At 38.7% G+C, this 22676-nt stretch overlaps 1 protein-coding gene and 2 long non-coding RNA genes across 3 annotated transcripts; 2 read left to right on the forward strand and 1 right to left on the reverse strand.

The window, feature by feature from the left end:
* The first annotated feature begins 1478 nt into the window (after nt 1–1478).
* On the forward strand, nt 1479–3091 carry LOC119777738. The gene is made up of 4 exons (XR_005279957.1): nt 1479–1538; nt 1692–1852; nt 2839–2991; nt 3074–3091. It is a non-coding gene; the product is annotated as an uncharacterized LOC119777738 (long non-coding RNA).
* A 954-nt stretch (nt 3092–4045) lies between these two features.
* On the forward strand, nt 4046–13052 carry LOC119777739. The gene is made up of 7 exons (XM_038276737.1): nt 4046–4051; nt 7085–7279; nt 10277–10331; nt 10484–10849; nt 11432–11557; nt 11644–11702; nt 12383–13052. The coding sequence occupies exons 1-7, from the start codon at nt 4046–4048 to the stop codon at nt 12512–12514; spliced, it is 939 nt and encodes a 312-aa protein (XP_038132665.1). The 3' UTR covers nt 12515–13052.
* Nucleotides 13053–18966: 5914 nt separating this feature from the next.
* LOC119777737 lies at nt 18967–19439 on the reverse strand. The gene is made up of 3 exons (XR_005279956.1): nt 19421–19439; nt 19183–19303; nt 18967–19099 (listed from the first exon to the last, which is right to left on the reverse strand). It is a non-coding gene; the product is annotated as an uncharacterized LOC119777737 (long non-coding RNA).
* Nucleotides 19440–22676: the final 3237 nt, after the last annotated feature.

The raw sequence follows: 22676 nt of genomic DNA on the forward strand, positions 1-22676 counted from the left end.
TGAAGAATCTGAAAGGGAAACTCAAACCTGTATCTGCAAACTCTCAAACCAAGCTCTGCCTCCGCCAAGCCCTCTGTCTGCCGACAGCCTCTGGACCCTCCTGGTTCCCCCTCCCTGCCGCTCTGCTCAAACTCCTGATCAAGTACAGACCTGCACTCACTCTCTCTACAAATTACCTGGACTTCAGCTAACCACTCTGTCCCCCTCTGCAGTTAACCCAGTCGTGACCAGTCCCAGATCTGAAAACCCCTTGGATCAGTTCTTTATTCACTGTGTTGTTTCAATAAACCTTTGAACCTTTTCTCCTGTGTCCGTGTGTTCTGAATGTGGGTTAGAAACCTTAAACCAAACATGACAGCCCTGAGGGGAGCCTATGTTTAGGGTGATGACATCAGAGGTGTTCTGTCCAACCCGGACTGACTGCGGTCTGTTGGTGAGGAAGTCTAGCAGCCAATAGCAGAGGGGTGTGTTGAAGCCCAACTGCTCCAGTTTCCCTATGAGATTCTGTGGGATGATGGTGTTGACTGCATGCTAGGCTAAGATGCAAAACAGAGGAGATAGCGTCCTCAGTGGAACAATTCATCAGTATGCGAATCCTGATGCAGTGACCTCAGTGAGCAGGAAGGAATCAGATTTAGGGCAGAGAAAACAGATCAGACAGGAACAGTTCTTAATGTTGGTCTGCAGCCCAGTTAGGGGTCCTGATCCGCACAGGAACTGACAGATCCAGGCCTCCAGGAAGCCACAGAGCGTGAAGACAGGTTCAGAGTTCCATGAGTCCAGCAGCGAGCACAGACGGATGTGCGCAGATGCAGACAGGCAGGCTCAGTGGTTGAGGGACAGAGACAAGACAGAGTACCAGGAGAACTGCAGAACTTTAAACTCGTCTCCACCTTAGAGCCAGGACACAATATTTCTTAAATAAAGTTTTAATTTCAGCCACCTTAAAACCCTGAGGTATATATCTGTAACAGGGATAGATTAATCATGTCTGATCTTCACCTACATAGATGTTCCTGTGAAAGACTAAAATAAAAATATGTAAAATATTTAAAGGAGATTTTAAGATTAACTAAAAATCCCTGTAGCTGGAGATAGGCACCAGCACCCCTCGTGACTCCACTTGGGATTAAGCGTGTAAAAAAAATGGAAGGATAAACATCCCTGTGTCTTTGATCTTCTACTGAATTTTAACATATTTAACAAACATTTTTTTAATTAATGCGATCAAGTATTAACAAGTAAAGTATTTGGTTTGATCCATAATTACTTTCATCAGTTCATCCATTCAGCTCAGTGTTACTTTTCTCAAAGCTGCATCATCTTAAACACCAACCAAACTCACATAATGAACCTAAGCCCGCCCAAAAAAACCTCAGAATAAAATGTTCCATTCCAGCAGCCAATCAGCTTCTACATCTCCTTCAACGGAAAAATCTTCATCATATCTTCACCGTATGAAACCTGTGAAACTGTCACTTAGATCCAGATCAACGTCGCCATGGATGAAAGGCAGATGATTCTGGTTGTTCTCTTTGGTAATTTTTAAATTTACCAACATATAAATAATTATGACCATGATATGGATAAAAACTAAAGTTGGCTATATTTAAAGTTTAGATCTCCTGAATGTCGGAGCTTTAATCCTGGAACAATATTCATGTTCTTTCTTCAACGTCTTTCTGTTTCAGGACTTTTTTCCTGGAATCTCTGCTCCATTTCTGCTTCAATGCTGGAGACGATTGTTCGACCTGGAGACAACATCACCCTCTATTGTGACTGCAGGCCGTCCACTGGAGTATATATAGTCTGGTTTAGAAACTGCTCCCATCAACACCAACCCACTCTTGAGGTGAAGACAATTGGAGGTGGGACGTACACAAAAAAAAATGAAAACCTTTATCCTTGTTTAAAATTTTTAAAGAATCAGTCGTCCGACGCTTTTGACCTGCTGATCATAAACGTCACTGATTCTGATGAAGGACTTTATTACTGTGGAACATTTGAAAATAAGGTGGAGAAAAAAGAAAACGGAAATATTGTCTTTGAAGACGTCTACGTCTATGGAAACATCAGCACAAGGATCATACTCTGTAAGTTCTCCTTTCTCATTTGATCACAGAGCTTCTAGAAGAATAATAATTTTACAAGAGTTGGACCAAAGTGTTTTAACATTAATGTGGAGCTGAATCAGAGAAAGATGAAACATCAAGATGTCAATGAGTGGATTCATCTAATGATTTATTTGGAATATTACAAATAAAAAAGTACAGGAAACTTTTGAAGAATCTTCTAAATCTTTGGTCAAACAGATGAATGTATTTTAAATTACTTTATCATTTGATCTTTATTGACCCCAGAAAATAGCCATTAAGATTAACAATCTCTTTTTCCGTAGAGATCTGACAAAAAATAAAATAAAACATAAAATAGAAAATTAAATCACCTTTGAAACAGTTACAATGATAAATAAATAATAAAAACTGTTCCAAATGTACTGAATGCATTTATATAATAGTGAGAAAATAATCTTACATTTCTTTGGTTGATCAATAATCATTCCTGTTGATATTATAATTAATAAATGATGCAAATTCTCAGTATTTACTGGTAGAGATCAGGTAATGACATCCACAGAATCAGGAGGTGATTAAGAAATAATTATCTCTGTTTTAAAACTACAGACTAGAACAATCTGTTTAGATACTTTTATTTGGGGCTCAATAAAAAATAAAACACAACTAATAACGTTTTATTTTTTTCATAATCCTAACCCTTTTCATTAAATGTGACCAATGCAGACCCTCTGAGTGAGTTTTTTTATGTGTCTCGTTTTAGATGCAGGGTCTGGTTTCCTGCATCAGAACATTTCCAGGCCAGTGGAGGAGTGCGGTTTGTGCTGGAAGCTGCTGTTCTCTGTCTGTCCTGCTGTTTCTCTGCTTTCAGCTCTCTTCTCCTCACTGCTGGTCTACCTGCTTTGCCTGAAGAAAGGTGCTGAAGATGATTTTTGACATTTAGAAATGTGAAACCAACCTTTTTATTCAGTTATATTGAATTTTTTTTATACTTGCAGCAAACAATGAAGCTGAAAATGAGATGTGACATTTCAAGACAAACAGAAGGAGCTCAGGTAACAAACAACGGAACAGTTATTTGTTTTAGTTCCATAGAAATTATCTCTTTGTTAAACTTTTTAAAATGATGATGATTCTGAATATTAATTCCTAGGATGAAAATGTTTGTTACGCTGCCCTGGAAATCCATCCGCCATCACAGAGGACGAAGAGAAAGAGGACGATCCAAAGTTCAGATTTCAGTACATACTCTGCCATCAAGACATGAGGAGATTCATATTTAACACAGAAGTTAAACAGTAATAAAGGAGTCCTTAGAGTTTTATTTCCTTTTATTAACTTTCTTTCAAACTAAAGAAAAAATATTTAAACCCTCATCGTAACTCTTCTTTGTCTTGGTGGTATTTACATCTCTGTTCATCAGTAAAGCTCTTTTCAGTCCAGCACTGACCTTTGCAGACTGCTGCTTGTTTTAAATTAAATGTCTAACTTTCATCATAGACGCCTTGAGCTCCTCACTGAGACCGCTTAGTCAAAAACAGCAGCGAACCTCCGACATGCCGTACCCTACTACTCTAATACTGGTTCTATATTTCACTTTGCAGAAGCTCTAGTTACACATGCATCTTTTTTTGCTTTTTTTTACATTAAAATATATTTTCAAACATTTTCACTGGCATTTATTAAACTCAAATTGAATTTGTAAAACTTTTGAATCATGTAACATCAGACTGTGTGACTATTTTTTTCTTTTACAGCCAGCTCTCTACTGTTTACCTAAAAGTAGAAGGTAAATCTAAACTGTTACATATATTTAAATCTTTTATATCTAATAATATTTTAGTTCACTTGAGGCCATTGAAAGGAATGAAAAACCAAAAGGTTTATAGAAATCTGTTTGAATGACATCTTCTCTCCTCGTATTTAAAAGGTTTCTTCAGGTTTAGTTTCCAGCTGTAATATTCGAGACCATGGGCGTAGGTTTGCATAGGGACCATAGGGACATGTCCCTACCAAAATTTTGAACCGACCTAATTGTCCCTACCAATAATTGGATGTGAGCCACATGTTTATAATTTACAGCAGTAGTTTTTGCAGCAGTGGCTTCTTTTCCTCTCGCAGCTCCTCTGCCTGGTCTCTCCTGTCCCTTTCATGTAGCAGCGCATGGAACTGTGCTGCGCTGTTTAACTCCACTCTCATTGGTTGTTCTGGCTTAAGTTCCGCCTTCTCTCTCTCTGATTGGCTGTTTTCTAGTCTGCGTGTTCTTGGAGCACAAAATTTAACATTTATTCACACTAGAATGCCGCGGTTAGTACAATTAATATTAGGCTACAAAACAAGTCCCAATTTAAAAAAAAGGAATATCATGTACACTAAAAAACAAAAACCTTTTGTTTTATTTTATAAAACGAAATATTCTGAGTCAGCCAGGAGTTCTGAAAACTGCTGGAAAAATGGGCAAATAAAGGCTGTAAGCCATCAACATATCTGATTCTTAGCCACAGCCAATTAAAAAAGAAAATGTGAGGGTTTCCTTTTTGCCTATATCTAGTTGCTATTACTGTTTTCATTTTTTGATGACTCTTTGATGAAGTTCAGGTATAATTATTAGCAGGTGTTATTTCTCTTATACAGTTTAACAAAAAGAAATGGCGCCTATACATCTGCTATTTTTGGTTTAAAAAGCATAATTAGGGTTAAACATAATAATAGTAAGGAAGAATATCAGAGGAAGAATATTAATATTGATTTTATCTTACTTAGATTTCCACACATTCTATAAGTAAATTAGTACAAACATTAATGTCTGGTAAAAATGCTTGAATCTTATTTTGGATATTATTAAATTCCAAATAAAATAGTGTTATATTGTCTTTTATAATTGTTAAAAGTGATTTTATATTTATATTTTTTTAAATCTCATATATATATATATATATATATATATATATATATATATATATATATATATATATATATATATATATATATATATATATATATATATATACACACACACACACACACTGCATATATATATATATATATATATATATATATATTGTATTCTTACAATCTAAGTGGGTTGCTCTGTCGGGGAAAGGCACATTTTACATTTATATTACTGTATGTTTTAAAGTCTCCATACTCCAGTTAATGATAAATTACATACTAAATTAGTTAACGATTATTGAAATAATCAATTAATACTATTAATTTTTTTTCAGCCCCAGATAAAATACATGAAAGGGGCTATGCAGAGTATCTACAGCCCAGATGTTCAACTTTTATAGTGAAGTTAATATTTTAATGAATGTATTATTTTGCTTGATACAGAGAGAGCATAGTAGGTAAAATATAAGAGTGGGGTTTAACTCTGCACAATTCTATATCTTCAAAGGAAAATCCTGTATTTACCTTCTCTCTTAGTCGTTCAAATGAAAAGATTTTCACAGTGGAAAACAGTCCTAATTCCACATTCATCAGAGCCGGTGATACTTCAAACATTGATAAACAGCATCTAATGAGTGTAGTGCTTATACATTTTTTATTAATGTAGCAAAAGGATGCTTCTCTCTTTTAACAATGAATTCCTCTTAGTACGGATGCTTACATCGAGCTTAAATAAGGGCATGAATATTGCATAGCACCAATGACACCCGACCAATAGTGTCCCTACCAAAGTTCAAATCAAACCTACGCCCTTGTTTGAGACTCAAACAGTCATTAAAGTCATCAGGTGGGGGAACATCAACAAGGACAGGATTTTAGAAATATTCTTAGATTTCAGCTTTTAGCTGATCTGAAAACCCTACTTCTTAGATGTTTAGTAAATTTCTTAAAGTGTGAGCAGTTGTTAGATCTTCAGCAGGCTACATCTTTTTAGTTTGAAACCAAATTGTTGGATCAGGGTTTGTTCAGCTCTTTTCTGTTACTGACCTTATTGTGTGGCAAAAGAAACCAGATTTTTAGCAACTCTTTAAAGATTTAGTTTGATGATTAATACGATATAAAATTATTTATTTTGAGAAAAAAGTTCAGCATTTCCTAAGGCTTTACTGTAAAGTTTTTGTCACAGTCTTGGTTTTGTTATGTTTATTTAGAGTATTCAGTTTTACTTTGCTCCTTGTTTTAGTGTTTAATTATTATTTTGTTGTTTTCTTGTTAGTTCCTGTCTTCCAGGTTTTCCATTTGTTGTCCTCTGCTGCCCCCTTGTGTCCTCTATCCCTAGCTCTTTTTTCTGCTCTGTCCTCACCTGTTTCCAATCCTCTCGTTAGCCCTCTCTTTGTCTCTGTCCCCTTTAAAAGCCTCCCTCTTCAGTTCCTGTTTGCTGGATCCTTGTCTAACATCTGTCTCCTTACCTCGTCTCTCCCTGGCTCCTAGAGTTTGGTTTCCCCTGATGTCTCCTTGGTTCTGGTTTGTTTGTTATTTTTTGTTGGATTTTTTGATTCCTGCCTCTGTACCTGTGAACCTCATTAAACCCACCTAAATTCACCTCTGCCTACCTGCCTCTACTTTTGGGTCCTCAATCCAACACCAAATCGTGACAGTTTTATGTTGAGATTCAAATATGTATTACATTTTTTTTTTATTTTTAATGATTAAAGAATAAAAGAGAAAGAAAACTGTTAATTTGAGAAAAAAAACACTTCATATTATCTTTAAAAATTCATTAATTGCACAGATGTCTAATAATACCAGCACTATTCCAGAGTCTGATTTTATACGGATGTCATTGAACACCTTAATCACGGCGTCTCTGTATTGTGGTTGCTATGGAAACCTGACCATGTAAGGAGCTGGTCATTATTAAGGAGGTATTTAACTGTTTTCAATAATCTTACTGATGAAGGGAAGGATAGAGATGGGCCTGTAGTTCTGGAGGACTAATTTGTCCAACCTCCTCTTTTTCAACAATTGTTTGATAATTGCGGTTTGTACGGCTCTGGGGAAAACACCCGTCATGAGGGATGAGTTTATGATCTGAATCAGATCCTTGGGTTCTGCAGTTGAAGGAGTCGGAGTGGCTAAAACGCAGGAGCCTGAAAGAGCAACTTCAGTTGTGCCTGAGCAAAGCCCAGGAGGAGGCCTCCTCACTGATGGCCCAGAGAGCCTTGCAAAACCAGAAACTCAGCACAGAGCTGCCTGACCTTGTCAACCAAGCCAAAGATGTGCACAAAGGGTTAAAAAGAAAGAGTACAAAGGTAGCAGCACTAGAGAAACAGCTGCAGGAGAAAAACTCAGCATAGGGTCTGGCTGTCCTGAAGACACACAAGATGGACTTTGGCCCACAAGAGAGAAGAATAGTCAACTCATCAAAGGGGCTGTAAGGAGGTTGAAGCAGGGACACTCATAAGGGGCAACCAAAGCTCAGGAATTAAGCAGAAACTGGTCAGGATCAGATAATCAGAAACACACTCATACGCTAGAGAACTGACAGAGAACAGACAGATCAAATAATGTGGTACTGATGGCTGGGAACAGGCAGCTTAAATAAGACACAGGAACAGGTGGATCTGATGAGTTACAATGAGCGCTGGGCGGAGCTAAACAGGTGGAAGAGATGAGCCAAATCCAGCCATCAGTGCCAAGATCATGACAATTAGGGGGAACAAAAGGTGGCTCTGATCCTTCCTACTGGTTTGGGCATAGAGGTCAACTTGGGGGGGGGGTTAATGGTCGACACTTGGAGTGAGGTTTACAGTATTCGTTTCAGGGTACCCTTGACAATCCAGCCCAGCAAAGATCAAGTAAGCCGAACCCAGCAGGATGCATTGTAGTTTTTACAGCCATAGTACAAGAACAGAGAAGTGAAAGACTGACAATTATCAAAACTCTCTCAAAATATTAACCAGTGCACTAAATCCTAAAACCACTAATCATTGATCAAAACAGTTCACTGTAAAGAAGAACCTTTGTATTCACCAAATCTTTCAAGGAAGACATTTAAGCTTAACTGGAGCTAGCAAGGTAATTGGTACTCATCTGAACTTACTAAACTTACTAACTCTAAACTTATCAGGTTCATTTTCATCTGAATCACAACTTACTACATGTTGGGGGGAAATTTTTATTTCAGGCCAAATCAAATGCAGGTTATTTAAGAAGTTTACTCACCTAAAACTGTTCTTTTTACCTAAATGTTTTTCTATACTTCTATCAGTGTAGAAATGTGATTAGCACAGATAAAGCTGTGAAAATAGAGATACCTGGAAATCAGTTTCTTTATCTAAAAGCTGCTCTACTGTAATGAAAGAGAAGCAGATGTGCTGAAAAACATTCTTTTCTTTCATTGGTTTATCAAAAATGTATTTTTATTAATCGAAACCTTTGCTTCCAAATGACCCCTAGTTTTAAAAACCTGTTACCACGTTCAGGATTTCTGTAAACTATTGCATTGCTAAATGTAGGAAACCCACAATAACAAGCGGCCCCTCATGCATCTGCAGAGGTGATTCTGCATAGAAACTGAATCTGCAGATAAACACGAACTTACTGACCGCAGTTCATCATCAACTATTTTAGAGAGAAACAGATTAGGACAGACTGGCTGCAGCCCAGTCAGATGTTAGATTGATCATTTGGGGGATTTTAAAACATTTTTTTCTACAATACAATAGAAATTGTAGAAACAATATTTTTATACCAACTGTATTTTTATAATGTTTTTATTATAGACAAATGAAATGGGAGAAAATAAAAGATTAACCAAACCAATAATTCAGGTTTCACCAGTTCAGCTTTTCTGGTAAAGTTCTCTTTAACTGAGATAACTTTTAAATGAAATACTAACATGAAAAGTCTGAGTTATAACAGAGCAGTGCAGAGACCACAGGACTTTGCTAAACAGTTTTTCTGTTTCTGTACATCTGATAACTATTTCTATCATGGTTTCACAAAGCTACGTGTTCCAGCCAATGAGTGAATACAAGATAAATGCCTAAAAGCAGATTTACTACAACACTGCTGCTTCTTTTTAAATCAGACTGTCTCCTGTACTGCCACTCTGGCCTTTTTGATCCTAAGAAAATAATTACATTTATGATTTCTGATCTAAGTTGGCCAAGCTGACAAAGAGAGAAGGCTGTGGTGTTTGTGAAGACTAATGCTGGACTGCAGTTCAATCTGGAAAACTCACAGAAAGAAAAAGACAATTAAAAGATTTTTTTTCTATCAGAAGGCGCTCAGACCTCAGCAGGAAACATTAGCGCTGAATTTTGTTTGATATGCATGAACAGGAGTAAAGAACAGGGCTGTTTCCCCCCAGGTCTCAAACTGGTGGTGGAGTGGAGATAGATGAAGTTGGTCAGTCTGTAGACTGCTGGTTGGAGAGACGGTCTGCTGTAGCTGTTTGGAGAGATCCAGTGGACTGTATGAGCTGATACTAGAGCTTCATCAGGGACCTGGAAGATGGAAGGCCAGCTTGGATAACACAGGTTGCAGAAACCTGTCCATGATGAGCAAGCACAAAGCAACAGTGGGGAGAAAAAACTCCCTGTTGGGAAGAAACCTCTGGGAGAACCAGGCTCATCATGGTGGTCTTCAACCTGACTGGTTGAGATGAGACAGGAGGAATGACGCTCTGATGAAGTGTTAGCTGTGATGGTGGAGGAGGGGCTGGAGGGGGGTTTAATCGGGTATCCATGCCTGTGGAGTCTTTGGATCCTTGGGAAGACTGTGAAAATGTTCCCCTTTCTCTGTGCAGCCTGAAAAACTGCATTTAGGTTAGTGAACCATTGGCCTGGTTTGTATGTCAATTTCGGGGCGTGACAAAAGTACAGACCAGAACCACATAAGGTAACATCCCAGAGTTTACGTCAACTCCGGGCTTTCTTTTAATTCACACGTGTTATAGTGGAAGTTTAGAACTGTGAGATTTGCAGAGAAATGAGGTGTTGAAGGGGTTTGAACTTCTCTGTACGTCCATTTCACCCACTGAACTATCGTTATTCATCTATGACAATGGAAACTGGGTTTTGCATTTTATGACCCCTTTAAATCTGCAAGTCTCACCTCTGCCACCTGGTCTCTGCATTCAGGTCCTCAAAACCTCAAACATGACCATCATGAATTTAAGCCCGCCCAAAAAAACCTCAGAATAAAATGTTCCATTCCAGCAGCCAATCAGCTTCTACATCTCCTTTAATGAAAGAATCTGCATCATATCTTCACCGTATGAAACCTGTGAAACTGTCACTTAGATGCAGATCAATGTCGCCATGGATGAAAGGCAGATGATTCTGGTTGTTCTCTTTGGTAATTTTTAGATTTACGAACATATAAATAATTACGACCATGATATGGATAAAACTAAAGTTGGCTATATTTAAAGTTTAGATCTCCTGAATGTCGGAGCTTTAATCCTGGAACAATATTCATGTTCTTTCTTCAACGTCTTTCTGTTTCAGGACTTTTTTCCTGGAATCTCTGCTCCATTTCTGCTTCAATGCTGGAGACGATTGTTCGACCTGGAGACAACATCACCCTCTATTGTGACTGCAGGCCGTCCACTGTAGTATATATAGTCTGGTTTAGAAACTGCTCCCATCAACACCAACCCACTCTTGTGATGGAGACACATAAAAGCTTTTCGGAAAGGGAAAACTTATATCCCCGTTTTAAATTTTTAAAGAATCAGTCGTCCGACTCGTATGACCTGCTGATCATAAACGTCACTGATTCTGATGAAGGACTTTATTACTGTGGAACAATTGAACAAAAGGTGGAGAAAAATGTCTACATCTATGGAAACATCAGCACAAGGATCACACTCTGTAAGTTCTCCTTTCTCATTTGATCACAGAGCTTCTAGAAGAATAATTATTTTTCAAAAGTTGGACCAAAGTGTTTTAACATTAATGTGGAGCTGAATCAGAGAAAGATGAAACATCAAGATGTTAATGAGTGGATTCATCTAATGATTTATTTGGAATATTAAAAATAAAAACACTACAAGAAACTTCTCAAGCTTTGGTCAACCTGATGAATGTATTTTTAATTACTTTGTCATTTGATATTTATTGACTCTGCAAAATAACCATTAATATTAACAATATCTCTTTTTCAGTAGAGATCTCACAATAAAATAAAATAAAATAGAAAATTAAACAATGTTTGAAACAGTCACAATAAATAAATAAAAACTTCCAAATGTACTGCATGCATATATAAAATAGGGTTTTGGGTTTGAGAAAAATACTTATACATTTCAATAATCATTCCTGTTGATATTATGATTAATAAATGATGCAAATTGTCAGTATTGGTAGAGATCAGCTAATGACATCCACAGAATCAGGAGGTGATTAAGAAATAATTAATATAAATAATTGAATTGAATTGTTTTCTTTTTTTAGACCAGTGGAGACCAGTGGAGGAGTGTGGTTTGTGCTGGAAGCTGCTGTTCTCTGTCTGTCCTGCTGTTTGTTTTCTTTCCACTTTTCTTTCCTCACTTCTTGGTTCCTTCTTTTGCTGGAAACCAGGTACTGACTGAATATACATCCTTCCAAACCTACATTTCTATTACAGTACTTTGATTCCTTGACTCTTATTTTAATTCCCGCTGCAGAAACACCTGATGATAAGGAAAACAAATCTGACTCTATGAGACCAGCAGGAAAAACAGAGGTAACCAACTGAAACTCATTTATCAGTTTTCTATGAACAGATTTTTAGACAAACAATAAATTCGCTTCATGCAACCTTTGAAGTATAGTTATAGTTTTCTAAATAATCGATTGCAGATTTTTCACACACATTGCATTCCTTAGCAGAACTGCCATCATTCTTAGACTTCGATGGATTTATTTTGTCATTTTGTATACACAAGTGTAAATAAAAAGAAATTTTGTTTAGAACAGCTGTCTAGACAATTTAAAGGGGAACACCTTTTTTTTTACATTGGGTCCCTGATTTTACGTTATTCCATCATGTTCTACTCACGAAATGAGTTTAGTGTCATTTGGAGCCGCTCTGAAGATATTCCGTTATATTCAAGTAACGTCTTCCTATGGGCAACGACTTGAAGGCACAAACTAAACTGTTCATCATTTATTCTTTATGGTACGCCAGCATTCAGAACATGGAGGTGAATCACTGTCCCCCAGACATCTGCCGTTATACATTTTATATTTATATATATTTCAAACAAAGCGGAGTGTGTATGACGTTAAGGTAAGCAGCAGTTGTTGTTGAGCTGCTACTACTGCCTCCAGCTCTTGAAGCACTCGCTCCTCCTGGCTCAGTGGAGGAAGTGGATGAAATGAAATTCTATTGAAATTCATTCTACATCAAATGTTTCATTTTAGGGGAGAAATGTGTGTTTTGCTGCCCTGGGAGACCATCCAACATTAAAGAAACCAAAGAAGAAGAAAACAGTCCACAGCTCAGACCGAAGCGTCTTTACTGCTGTCATCTACACCCAGATTGTTGAGGATTGAAATCTGCTGTAAGGTTGTGATGATCCATAGAGGCAGTTTGCTCTTATGTGATCATCACTCTTGGCTTCGGTTTAATTCTGAGGTCACGGATTAGCGGACCGCGGTCCGGATCCGGACCCACCTGCTTGCTAATCCGGACCCAACCTGATTTAAAACATTTATAAATTACCACATATTGTCTGACAACAGTGTCTAAACATCACTTGCGCTGCTTCTCCTGTTACCCTGAAATCCCACATGCTCCGCCCGCAGCGCTCCAGACCTCCTGCGCAAAGCAAAGCCTACAGCCTCCGCTGTTCCTCCCGTATTGCTGCTCTCCGACTTATCCTCGGAGCACGAGGAAAGCATGGGTGATTAAACATGCAGAAATAAACGCTTAATTTCATATGATATATTTAAAAAATCCTCAGCATCCGGCAGATGTGCGGTTTCTGATGAAGATGAGAAATCTGCTTCCTGGTCTGTTAAAGAACCAATAGTTTGCATATAATCTTTTAAATAAACGGTGTTAGTTTTTTTTAAATAAAGAAGAATTATGCTCTAATTTGTAGTTACCCATCTGTTGTTACTATATTTCAATTTGACAAACCGGTGTAGGTACCAGATTGACTCGGGCTGCCAGATTGACTCGGGGGCCTGCGCCTTTTGAGATAGGTCAGAGCGTCCGCCATCTTAAATGTGGCAAATCTGCAGTTTCTCAGTCACTTAAACAGTATCAGAGGGACTTTAATCTCTGAATATACTTTGTATTCGTAGTATTTTTGGTTTTGTAATATTACAAGTTTATTTTTTGTATCCCTTTAGCTTCATTCTCCTGAATTTATTCTCGTTACAAATGCAGACCGCGGGCTCAATGTAGTTTGTTTGAGTGGCATTGCCATAATGTCACGTCATCGGGAGGCGCAAGGCCCATGGCGAATTCGGTGACGTCATCAGAAGGCGCAGGGACCATGGAGAATGTCTTCGTAAAATTGTCCGTTTACAAACAGCAATCCCGCTTTCGAATAAAACCTACACCCCGCTATAATTACTTTAGTAAGCTGTCCAGACCAATCAAAATGTTTTGCGCAATTGTGCAAACGTTAAAACAATTATGTATTGTGACGTCATCAAAAGGCGCAGGCCCCCGAGTCAATCTGGCAGCCCGAGTCAATCTGGTACCTACACCGGATCTTCTCGCCGCTCTTTTTTTCCTGTTTGGTGCGATTGCTATAGCGGATCTTGACCTGGCCGGACCGGAGCGGAGCCTGAACATTTAGAGGATGTTTGGCTCAACCTGCTGCTGTGAAGCAGGATTCTCCACCATGAACAGAATCAACAATAAATCTGGATCCAGGCTCAAAATGAGCACCTTGATATGTGCTTGAGAATGGCTTAGTCTCCGGTTAAACCCAGGTTTAAAGCCTTGCAGGGCAGCCTAAAGCCCACTGCCAACATTAAGACAGAAAAAAGAAAGAAAATAACAAACGATCAGTTCAGGGGTTTGAGAAAATATGGGAATCAAGAAATTGTCTATAAACCAAACTGAACGATTGTTGTTCTCTGCTTCAAAAAAAAACTTTAGATTTTAAAATGTTCTGTTTTTTTTTTATTTTATTTTATTTTTATTTTATAAACACCTCATTTTATTTCAGTGTTAAATTCTGTTTGAAGTAACAGATCATTAAAAATTTCTCCGGAACTTTACTGGTTGACGATTTTTCTTTATTCGAACCCCGCTGTTATTTAATTGGTTACCCCTGGTTTAATGTTTATAAATATTTATTTCCCATCATATGCTCCATCCAATGCAGATCATTGGCTCCGCCCACATCTAGTGAAAACTAGTGTGATTGGATGAGTCAAATAAAGCAAACACTCATTGGTTAGCTAAAGGAAATCATCAGAAGCAAGCAGGTGTTCTTCAAACTGCTAACGTGAATTGTCTATGCCATGCTACAATGTGGGATTCAGAAAAAGATGTTGAAATGTCTGAAAGGTCGGACACAGGCGAGAGCGTATCGGGAGACGGAGACCAACAAGACCTCCCTCATCCTTGGCCCTATCTCACAGAATTTTTAGAAATAGTCCAAAAATTGAGCTTTAATATTCATATAGTGGCATCTGGCTGTCTTTTTAAAGGTTATTTTATGCTTTTAGTAATTTTTGGAGCACATACTTTTTCACTTTTACTTGAGTAAATTAGGTCAAGTTGATACTTCAACTTTTACCAGAGTGTTTTTAAACTGCAGGATCTATACTTCTACTTAAGTGACAAACGTGTGAACTTTTGACACCGATGGTTTTGAGGGATGAACCAGGCTGGGAGTTTTAAAGGCCTCACAAATCTTTTGCATGTGATTAGAGTTATGTCAGGTCTAAGCACCTAAAACATCATACATACATACAGGGAAACAAAAGGATCTTACTTTAAACCTCAGCACATATGTTAAAACAAAGCATGTGGTTGTTTTACAATTGAATTGTTCAAAAAACACATGTTTAGAAGAAATGTGATAGAGGATGTTCAGGTCTCTTTTACAACCCAGCATGTGAAAGAGGATGTTCAGGCCTCTTTCACAACCCACCCGTTGCATGACCTTTATCTGGAACAATCTTAAGCAAGAGTTAATAAAAGATGAATCACACATTATGCATCATAATAAATCTTTGAAACACAACCCATGAAACACAAACGGAGTATAAATAAAATATTTCTAACATTTCCCTCCTGTTTATGGTGTATAATGTGAATATAGCAAAACGTTATCAAACTTCACCAACAAGTTACTTCAAAGACGATTTTCGACCATCAGCTCATACTATAATGTAGATACATTCACTTACACATGGAGGAGCTACAAGTTCACTCATGGCGGGAATAAAACTGTGCCACATTCTGGTCATCTTCATCTGGGGAATCTGTTTGGGCGAAGAGCGGATACATCTGAAACTGCTGCTGTGGAAAGGAGATAGCAGTAGAGATCAGTCTCTAAATGAGACCTTGAATGCAGGGAATCAGACAGCAACCACAGAGGGTCAAGATGGCGGCAAACACAGCTATGGACACCAGTAGAGAGGACACCAGGGTGCGGTATTTGCCAAAGGCGTCCAACCACGAGTCCCACATGGATGTGTCCACACCGGAGTGCTCTTTCATTTTACCATTCAGTGACCTAATGACCTCCAGGGCTTTAGTTAGGCTGCCATCTGAAGCCGTGTTGTTAGGGATGAAGGTGCAGCTTTGCTCGCCAAGGATAGCACAGACTCTGCCTTTTTCAGCTAATAACATATCTAAAGCTATTCTGTTTTGGAAAGGCATGAGTGAAGTTGCAGCTAATTGCCCATGTACAGCTTTAAAACCACTTTGAACCAGTTACCTAATTTCTGGACATTGTAATGTATATGATTAATTCTATCCACATTTTTATTAATTGTACACCACCAGGAAATTGTTGATTCAAATCCTGCAGCGACTTGGTCTACTAGTTTATATTAATCAGGAACACCTCTGGACTGAAACAGATATTGTACACAACAGCCACAACTTTAAAGAAGCCCCATCTCCATGGGAACCCCATTTTAGCTAGGTTAGCATAGATGTTCATTTCACCCAGGACTCTAAAGAACAGGGATCAGTTGATTTCTTCACCGACTTTGAGACAAGTGGCCCTAAAAAAACCAAACCCCTTTGTAGTTGGACTTCCCCGCTGTTCCAACCTTAGGTGTTTGACACTCTCTGTAACTTACAGTGGCTGAGGTGAATCCAAGATGGTCTTTCAGCAATCTTCACACCTGTTGGCATGGTCAGTAGCACTTGGAGTGGTCATTTCCACCTTGGACTCGTCCAGTTCTTCCCTCTGATGACTGATGAACACCCAGTCCAGTCCCTGGTCTCACTGCTTGTGGATCCTGTGGAGATAAAGAACTTTACCGCAGTGAATTTGCTTTGGACACTTCTTTAGACTGCAACATTTCTCTACGATGTGATCTACTAGTGTCTTTTCTTCCTCCTTAGGTGCCATTTCTATTGTGAACCTCACCCACCCCAATTGTGTTGTAATTTGTATAGTCTGCCATGTATTATTTCAAACAGAGTCAAACCACTGGTCGGAGTTATTTTCATGGACAGTGTTACCATGTCATGGCATTCTGGTCATGGCCCTTTTTGTTTCTTTTATACACTTTTTAAGCCTGGATTAAACTGTCCCATTTGTTATTTCCACAAGTCCTGCACTTTGTGGAAGATAAGCGCAGTTATTCTTTAAAGTTATTTGTAACCTGCCTGCCATTTGCTGAATAACAAAATGCGGACCATTGTCACTGTAAATTTTTTGTGGGATTCCAACTTTGCATAAAGCTTTAGCTACTGTCAGTGCATCTGCGTGCTTTGCTGGGACTATTTCAACCCATTTTGAAAATACATCAATCATTAAACAGTATTTGTAAGGGCCACTTCTTGTTAGTTCAATAAAATCTATATGCATCACTTAAAGAAACTCCATCTGGTTCTGGAAAATGTCCTCGTTTTGGTCTTATATTACCTTGAGGACTATGTCTAACACAAACTGTAAAGGCTTTACAAAAAAATTTCTGCATAAGAATTAAATCCATATGTTGTAAAATGTTGCTATTTTAAAGTTGCCATCCCTCCTGTTGAGACATAGCATGGCCCAAGCAACAGACTTGTTTCTGCACCCCTAATTTTTTTTTTTTAACTGGTTTTATACTTTCCTTTGCTTCACATTTTAGCAGATATTGTTTTATCCGTGGCCTGTATTGCGATTTAGGAACTATTTTAAATGGATCTACAATTGTCAGCAGTCCTACATCAATTTGTCCTGTAGACCACAAAACATTTGGGATATCTTTTAAATCATTTTCATCAGATTGTGATAGCAAAGAATGTTGAGTTTTTTTTTTAACACATGCTAAATCTTGGACCCGGGGTTTTACAAAGAACAGAATTTTATAAGGGTGTTTCAATAGTTGGAACAGATGGACATGGAGCAAAGATGATAAACATGTTGCATAAAACACTGGAGGATTTAGTTGCAACGCCATTACATGTTCTATTCGTACAGTCTACATTCCCCCCAGCGTGAGGAAAATTGCAATGCCTAATTTTCCATCAAGTCTCACTTTAACAGATTAATGGGGTGAGTTGGTGATATTACTACAGAAGCATGCAACCTTGCAACCTTTTTCCTGTTTTAAGGTCTTCTATTTCTATTGCCCTTGACATTCATTCCTTTGATGTTCGACCATTTGCTGATTTTACAAAAAGTGGCATTTTAGATGCTTTTAGCATTTACATTATCTTCAATATAAGTAATACAGGCTCCTGAATCACAAATAAGTGTAACTGCCTGTCCATTGATTGTAAGTGTTGGGAGCTGGAGAAGTACCTTGTCCTCCTGAGCCGAGCCTTCAACGCACCTGTGGCTCGTTCCATCATCAGAGGATCCACAGTATAAAAGCTGTCTTCAGACTAGTGATGGGTTGATGAGGCGTCATGAAACGTTTCGACACATTACCAAACTGTATTGATACAGTGTCGATACTGTGTCACTGAATACTGACACCTGCTGGACATTAAAAATCCCTACAGGGAACCTAGCTGACAGAGTTAACTGACACTGATTTGATGACCTATTATATACACTAATATGATGCAATTCATTGTATGATGCATTGTATTATTATTAAAACATATTTGATATTTTAGACACAGTCAATGAATAATGAGAACCTGCATCATAATGTAATAATCTCTAAGTAAACATGTAGTAAATGAAGATGCTTGTTCACTGGTATTTTTTTTACAAATTTTTATTCAAAAAAAAAAAAGTTGTTGCAGCGTTTTGAAATTCAGTCTGTTGCGCTTTTTTGATATTAGTTCTCCAGCTGTGGAAAACACCCGCTCACACGGCACAGATGAAGCTGGAGTGCACAAAAATTTTATGGCCAGGCGGAAGAGGTTTGGATAAACCGTCCTTTGGTTTTTCCAATATACAAGTGGATCCTGGGACCTCGCAATATTGCCCTCTGCCATGTATCTCTGCACCTCAAGGATGGCATCAGCTGTGGCACTTTTGGTCTGCCTCCCCACTTCGAGATCAAAATGTTCCCAAAGGTCATCTTAAAAAAATAAATAAAATAGTATTTTAGTACATGATTTAAAAACAACAAAAAATGATGCTCAATATCATGCCTGAAGTGGGGGCAGACAGCTGTTGTGAAGATGTTCCCGGCTGGGGCTCATTTGAGCTTCCAACTATTGAGGCACATTCTGTCCGCAGTCTGCTGTACTTCCATTTTCACTCGTTCCCGTTCCTCCTCGTACTTTTTGGCCAACAGTTGTTTGATGGTCTGAAAACCACACCAAGTCAAACCAGAAGAAAATCAGTATATTTAAAATAAATTTGATGAATAAACTACCACTTTAGATAATTTCCACACAAACCTTTTTGGTTGGCAAAACATATGAGGGCTCAAGGAGCTGAACCAGCTCCCTGAACCCTTCATTCTCCACAACAGCGAGGGGCTGGCAGTCCTTTACAATGAAATTAAGCACAGCCTCATCAAGCATCTGCTTCCTGGAAGCTTGATGGTGTAAAATGAGAAAGTGTAAATTATTCAGAATTATCAATAAAACAAAGTCAGTAAGTTGTAAAATACCTGTATACCTGAGTTCATCATGGGTGTATCATGGATTTCACTCTCATGCTTGGCCCTATAATGCCTCAGCATTGAGGAGGTGCTGTTATTTCAATATGCAAGCTCTGTTGAGCAATTGCGACGTTTAACCTGCAGAAAATAACACGAACAGTAAACTAAAGGTCACTTTGAAATGAATTTCTACTCAGAAAATTAAGTGGAAACTCTGAGAGGAACAGGATGAAACAAGGAAATTAAAACAAATACCTTATTTTCCGAAATGACATCAAAGCACACGGCAGAAACCTTTCTTTTTGTTTGAGGAAGCTCCATAATTTTTGATGAATTTTATATTCGCAAAACACGCAAGATTGTTTTGGCAGATGCATCTCGTTGGCAGATGCGCTTCCTTATAAAGGCTTGTCAATCAGTTCGAAACAGCGGTCACGTGACCGATACAGAAACTGTTTCGGTCACGTGACTTTCCCGTAGCGATACACACGTCGACACAGGTTTCGCTCTATGAGACCGACACATGCGCCGACGCATCGGTGTTGCCCGACCCATCACTACTTCAGACCTTGCCTCGACGCCGCAGTGTTGAATCTAGTTGGTTAGCACCTCAGCCAAAGAACCTTCTGAGAATCTTTTATTGCCCTCTGAGTCCTGCTAGGATTCTAATCCTTTTGTGTCTCTGTTTCCAGGAAACCAGTTTTCTCTGTGAGCTCTGGATAAGCTTAGACTGCCGAGCCTGCCCTCTGAGCCAAACCCGAAGACTCTTCTCTGGATTTCCCATGCAGCTCTGGACTAAGAGCTGGAAACCCAAAGCCAAGGTCTGCACCCTCATCAGAAGTAAGACGCTGAAGCAGTTATTGGACTCTGCCGAAACAAACCTTCTCTGGACCCAACAGCTCCTCTCTCTGAGCTCAAACCGGAACCCTCAAGGTATAAATCTGAACATCACAAAACCAAACCCCATTGCTCTCAAAGCTAACTGCTCTGTTATCTACACAGACTCCAGTGAACCAGTCCCCAGGCCTGAACCAGTTCCAGACTATATTCCATGTGCTTGTGAACAATAAACATTGTTAAACTTTTTACTCTTGTTTCCGTCTCCGTGGTGTTCTGCATAACTGGGTCTCATCAGTGAACCCATCATGACAGTAAGTACTATTTATGTTTTTTTTATTGTTTTTTTATGCATTCAACAGCTCCCATGCTCCACTGTTTTAGAAGGCTCTGGATTTGCTCTAGCCGCCCCTGCAGCCTCTTCCCAAATCTGATTGGAACACTCTCTAACCCAATGTTCTGGTGACCCACACTTCCAGTTTCCCTCATCTGTGTTTACTGGTCTGGGCTGAAAGCCCCCTCGGCCCCTCAGACCGCCCCTGCCTCTTTGATGCCTTTGAAGGGTCCGGTGGCTTGGAAAGGAAATATTTCTCTTGGGTTACATATAGAATAGGCCCATAATATTAATGCACCACCTCCCTTTTTAGCTTTTTTTTGGCATTGCTGTGGTTACATTAGACGTTGCCAGTTTGAGTAATTATTTATTTATTTTTATTTTTTATCCCACGCTGAGATATGAGGCTGGACATCTCCCATTAACATATTTTTTAGTTGCTGCTGATATTGTGTTTCATCTATGTAGGGCATACCACTGTAAAATCTATATTCCTTTTTTTATTTTATGGACCCTAAATATCTATAATCCGCCCTCCTGTGGAAAACTTCTAGGCTGCGTCTGGTCTGTAGATAAAGGAAGATCTGATTTACTAAGGTCATCCAACTCTGGATACAAATTGGGCAATTTGCCTGGGGGGTTGAATAATTACATGGCGGTGATTGATGTTTTTCAGTCGCTACCATAGTTCGCTTGACTAAAGTCGTTTTCTGACGGGTTCTTTTCTTTTGTTTATAACCTAGTATTGTTGGAGACCAAGCAGGCTCTGCCCCCCCCCCCCCCCCGATGCTGCAGATTCAAGCTGTCTCCATCTACAAGGGATTTCATTACCTTCTGGACTCACGCACAACTTAAAATACCCACAAACATAACATGAAATCTATTTATTAAATTTTTTATAATAACCTTGTATCTACTTTGTGCCTGTATTATATAAACAACTCGCTATTTGGAGCTCATTTAACTATTTATCTATGTATTTATTTATCTATTTATTTATATATTTTTGCACTAGTGCTTGTTTCTAGCAGGCACACAACATTTCTCCAATCTACCTTCCACTCACCATCTATTTCATACTTTTCCTTCCACTTCTGCAAGTATAAATTACTTGGATCAATCTGACAAAAACTTTTCATCCCCTTTATGATCTCTTTACCCTTTCCTGAACCCATCCTTTTAAATTATTTTACCTCCCTTGCACTCTTTAGTTATTTTATCCTTAAGTTCTATTATTTTTGGGGAATTTGGGGAACACAACCCATGAAACACAGTATAAAATATTTCTAACAATTTAATTTGTTGATTCAGATGATTAGGTGCATAGCTCTTTTAGAGACCTATTTCATATGCTAATTTTGTGAGATAGGAATTTTGGGTTTTCATGAGCTGTATGCCAAAATAATCCATATCAAGACATTAAAATACCTGAAATATTTCAGTTAGTGTGCAATGAATCTAAAATATGAATGTTCAAGTTTTATTATGGAAAACATCACAATATGCTAATCTTTTGAGAAGGACCTGTATATACAGCAAAGACAAGCCAGACTATGTAGACAATCTAGCTAAAAAAATATTGGCCATGTTCAGATATTAGCAAAGAAACCGATTTGATTCTGTATAGTCTTGTCTAATTTGTATAAATTCACCTATTAAGAGTCCAATACCTGTGCTCTGTGATCCAGAGTAGGGAAACTGTCCTTGAGGTCTGGTGTTCTGCAGCTTTTACACTTCTGAATGATGAAAGTTGAGCTCTGAACATTTGATTCTGGTGTGTTGAAATAAAGTTGTAGGACCCTGTAATTCAGGCCTGTCAAACTTGAAGGTCCAAAGCTTTCTTTATGGTATTGTTAAACCGTGGGTGATTAAACTGACGTTAAAAATAGAAAAGATCAACTTGAGAATGGAGGTGTTCATGGATGAGGCCCTTAAGGCCTCATCTCCATTTCAGTTTAGATCTATTGGACCCAATGTCTAATGGGTTCCCTCAACATTGGCCTATTCTATGATAAGACACCCCATCTGGCTAAATATGAATAATTCTACTCAGGAAACAGAAATTCAAAGTTCATTTCTTTATTTAAAAGGGGAGCCAGCAGCGTCGCTTGACACGTTGTGGGAGCCAGCAGCGTCGCTTGACACGTTGTGGGAGCCAGCAGCGTCGCTTGACACGTTGTGGGAGCCAGCAGCGTCGCTTGACACGTTGTGGGAGCCAGCAGCGTCGCTTGACACGTTGTGGGAGCCAGCAGCGTCGCTTGACACGTTGTGGGAGCCAGCAGCGTCGCTTGACACGTTGTGGGAGCCAGCAGCGTCGCTTGACACGTTGTGGGAGCCAGC

The sequence above is a fragment of the Cyprinodon tularosa genome, unplaced genomic scaffold (genome assembly GCF_016077235.1).
Source record: "Cyprinodon tularosa strain WSP-4 unplaced genomic scaffold, ASM1607723v1 ctg1267, whole genome shotgun sequence".
Lineage (NCBI taxonomy): Eukaryota > Metazoa > Chordata > Actinopteri > Cyprinodontiformes > Cyprinodontidae > Cyprinodon > Cyprinodon tularosa.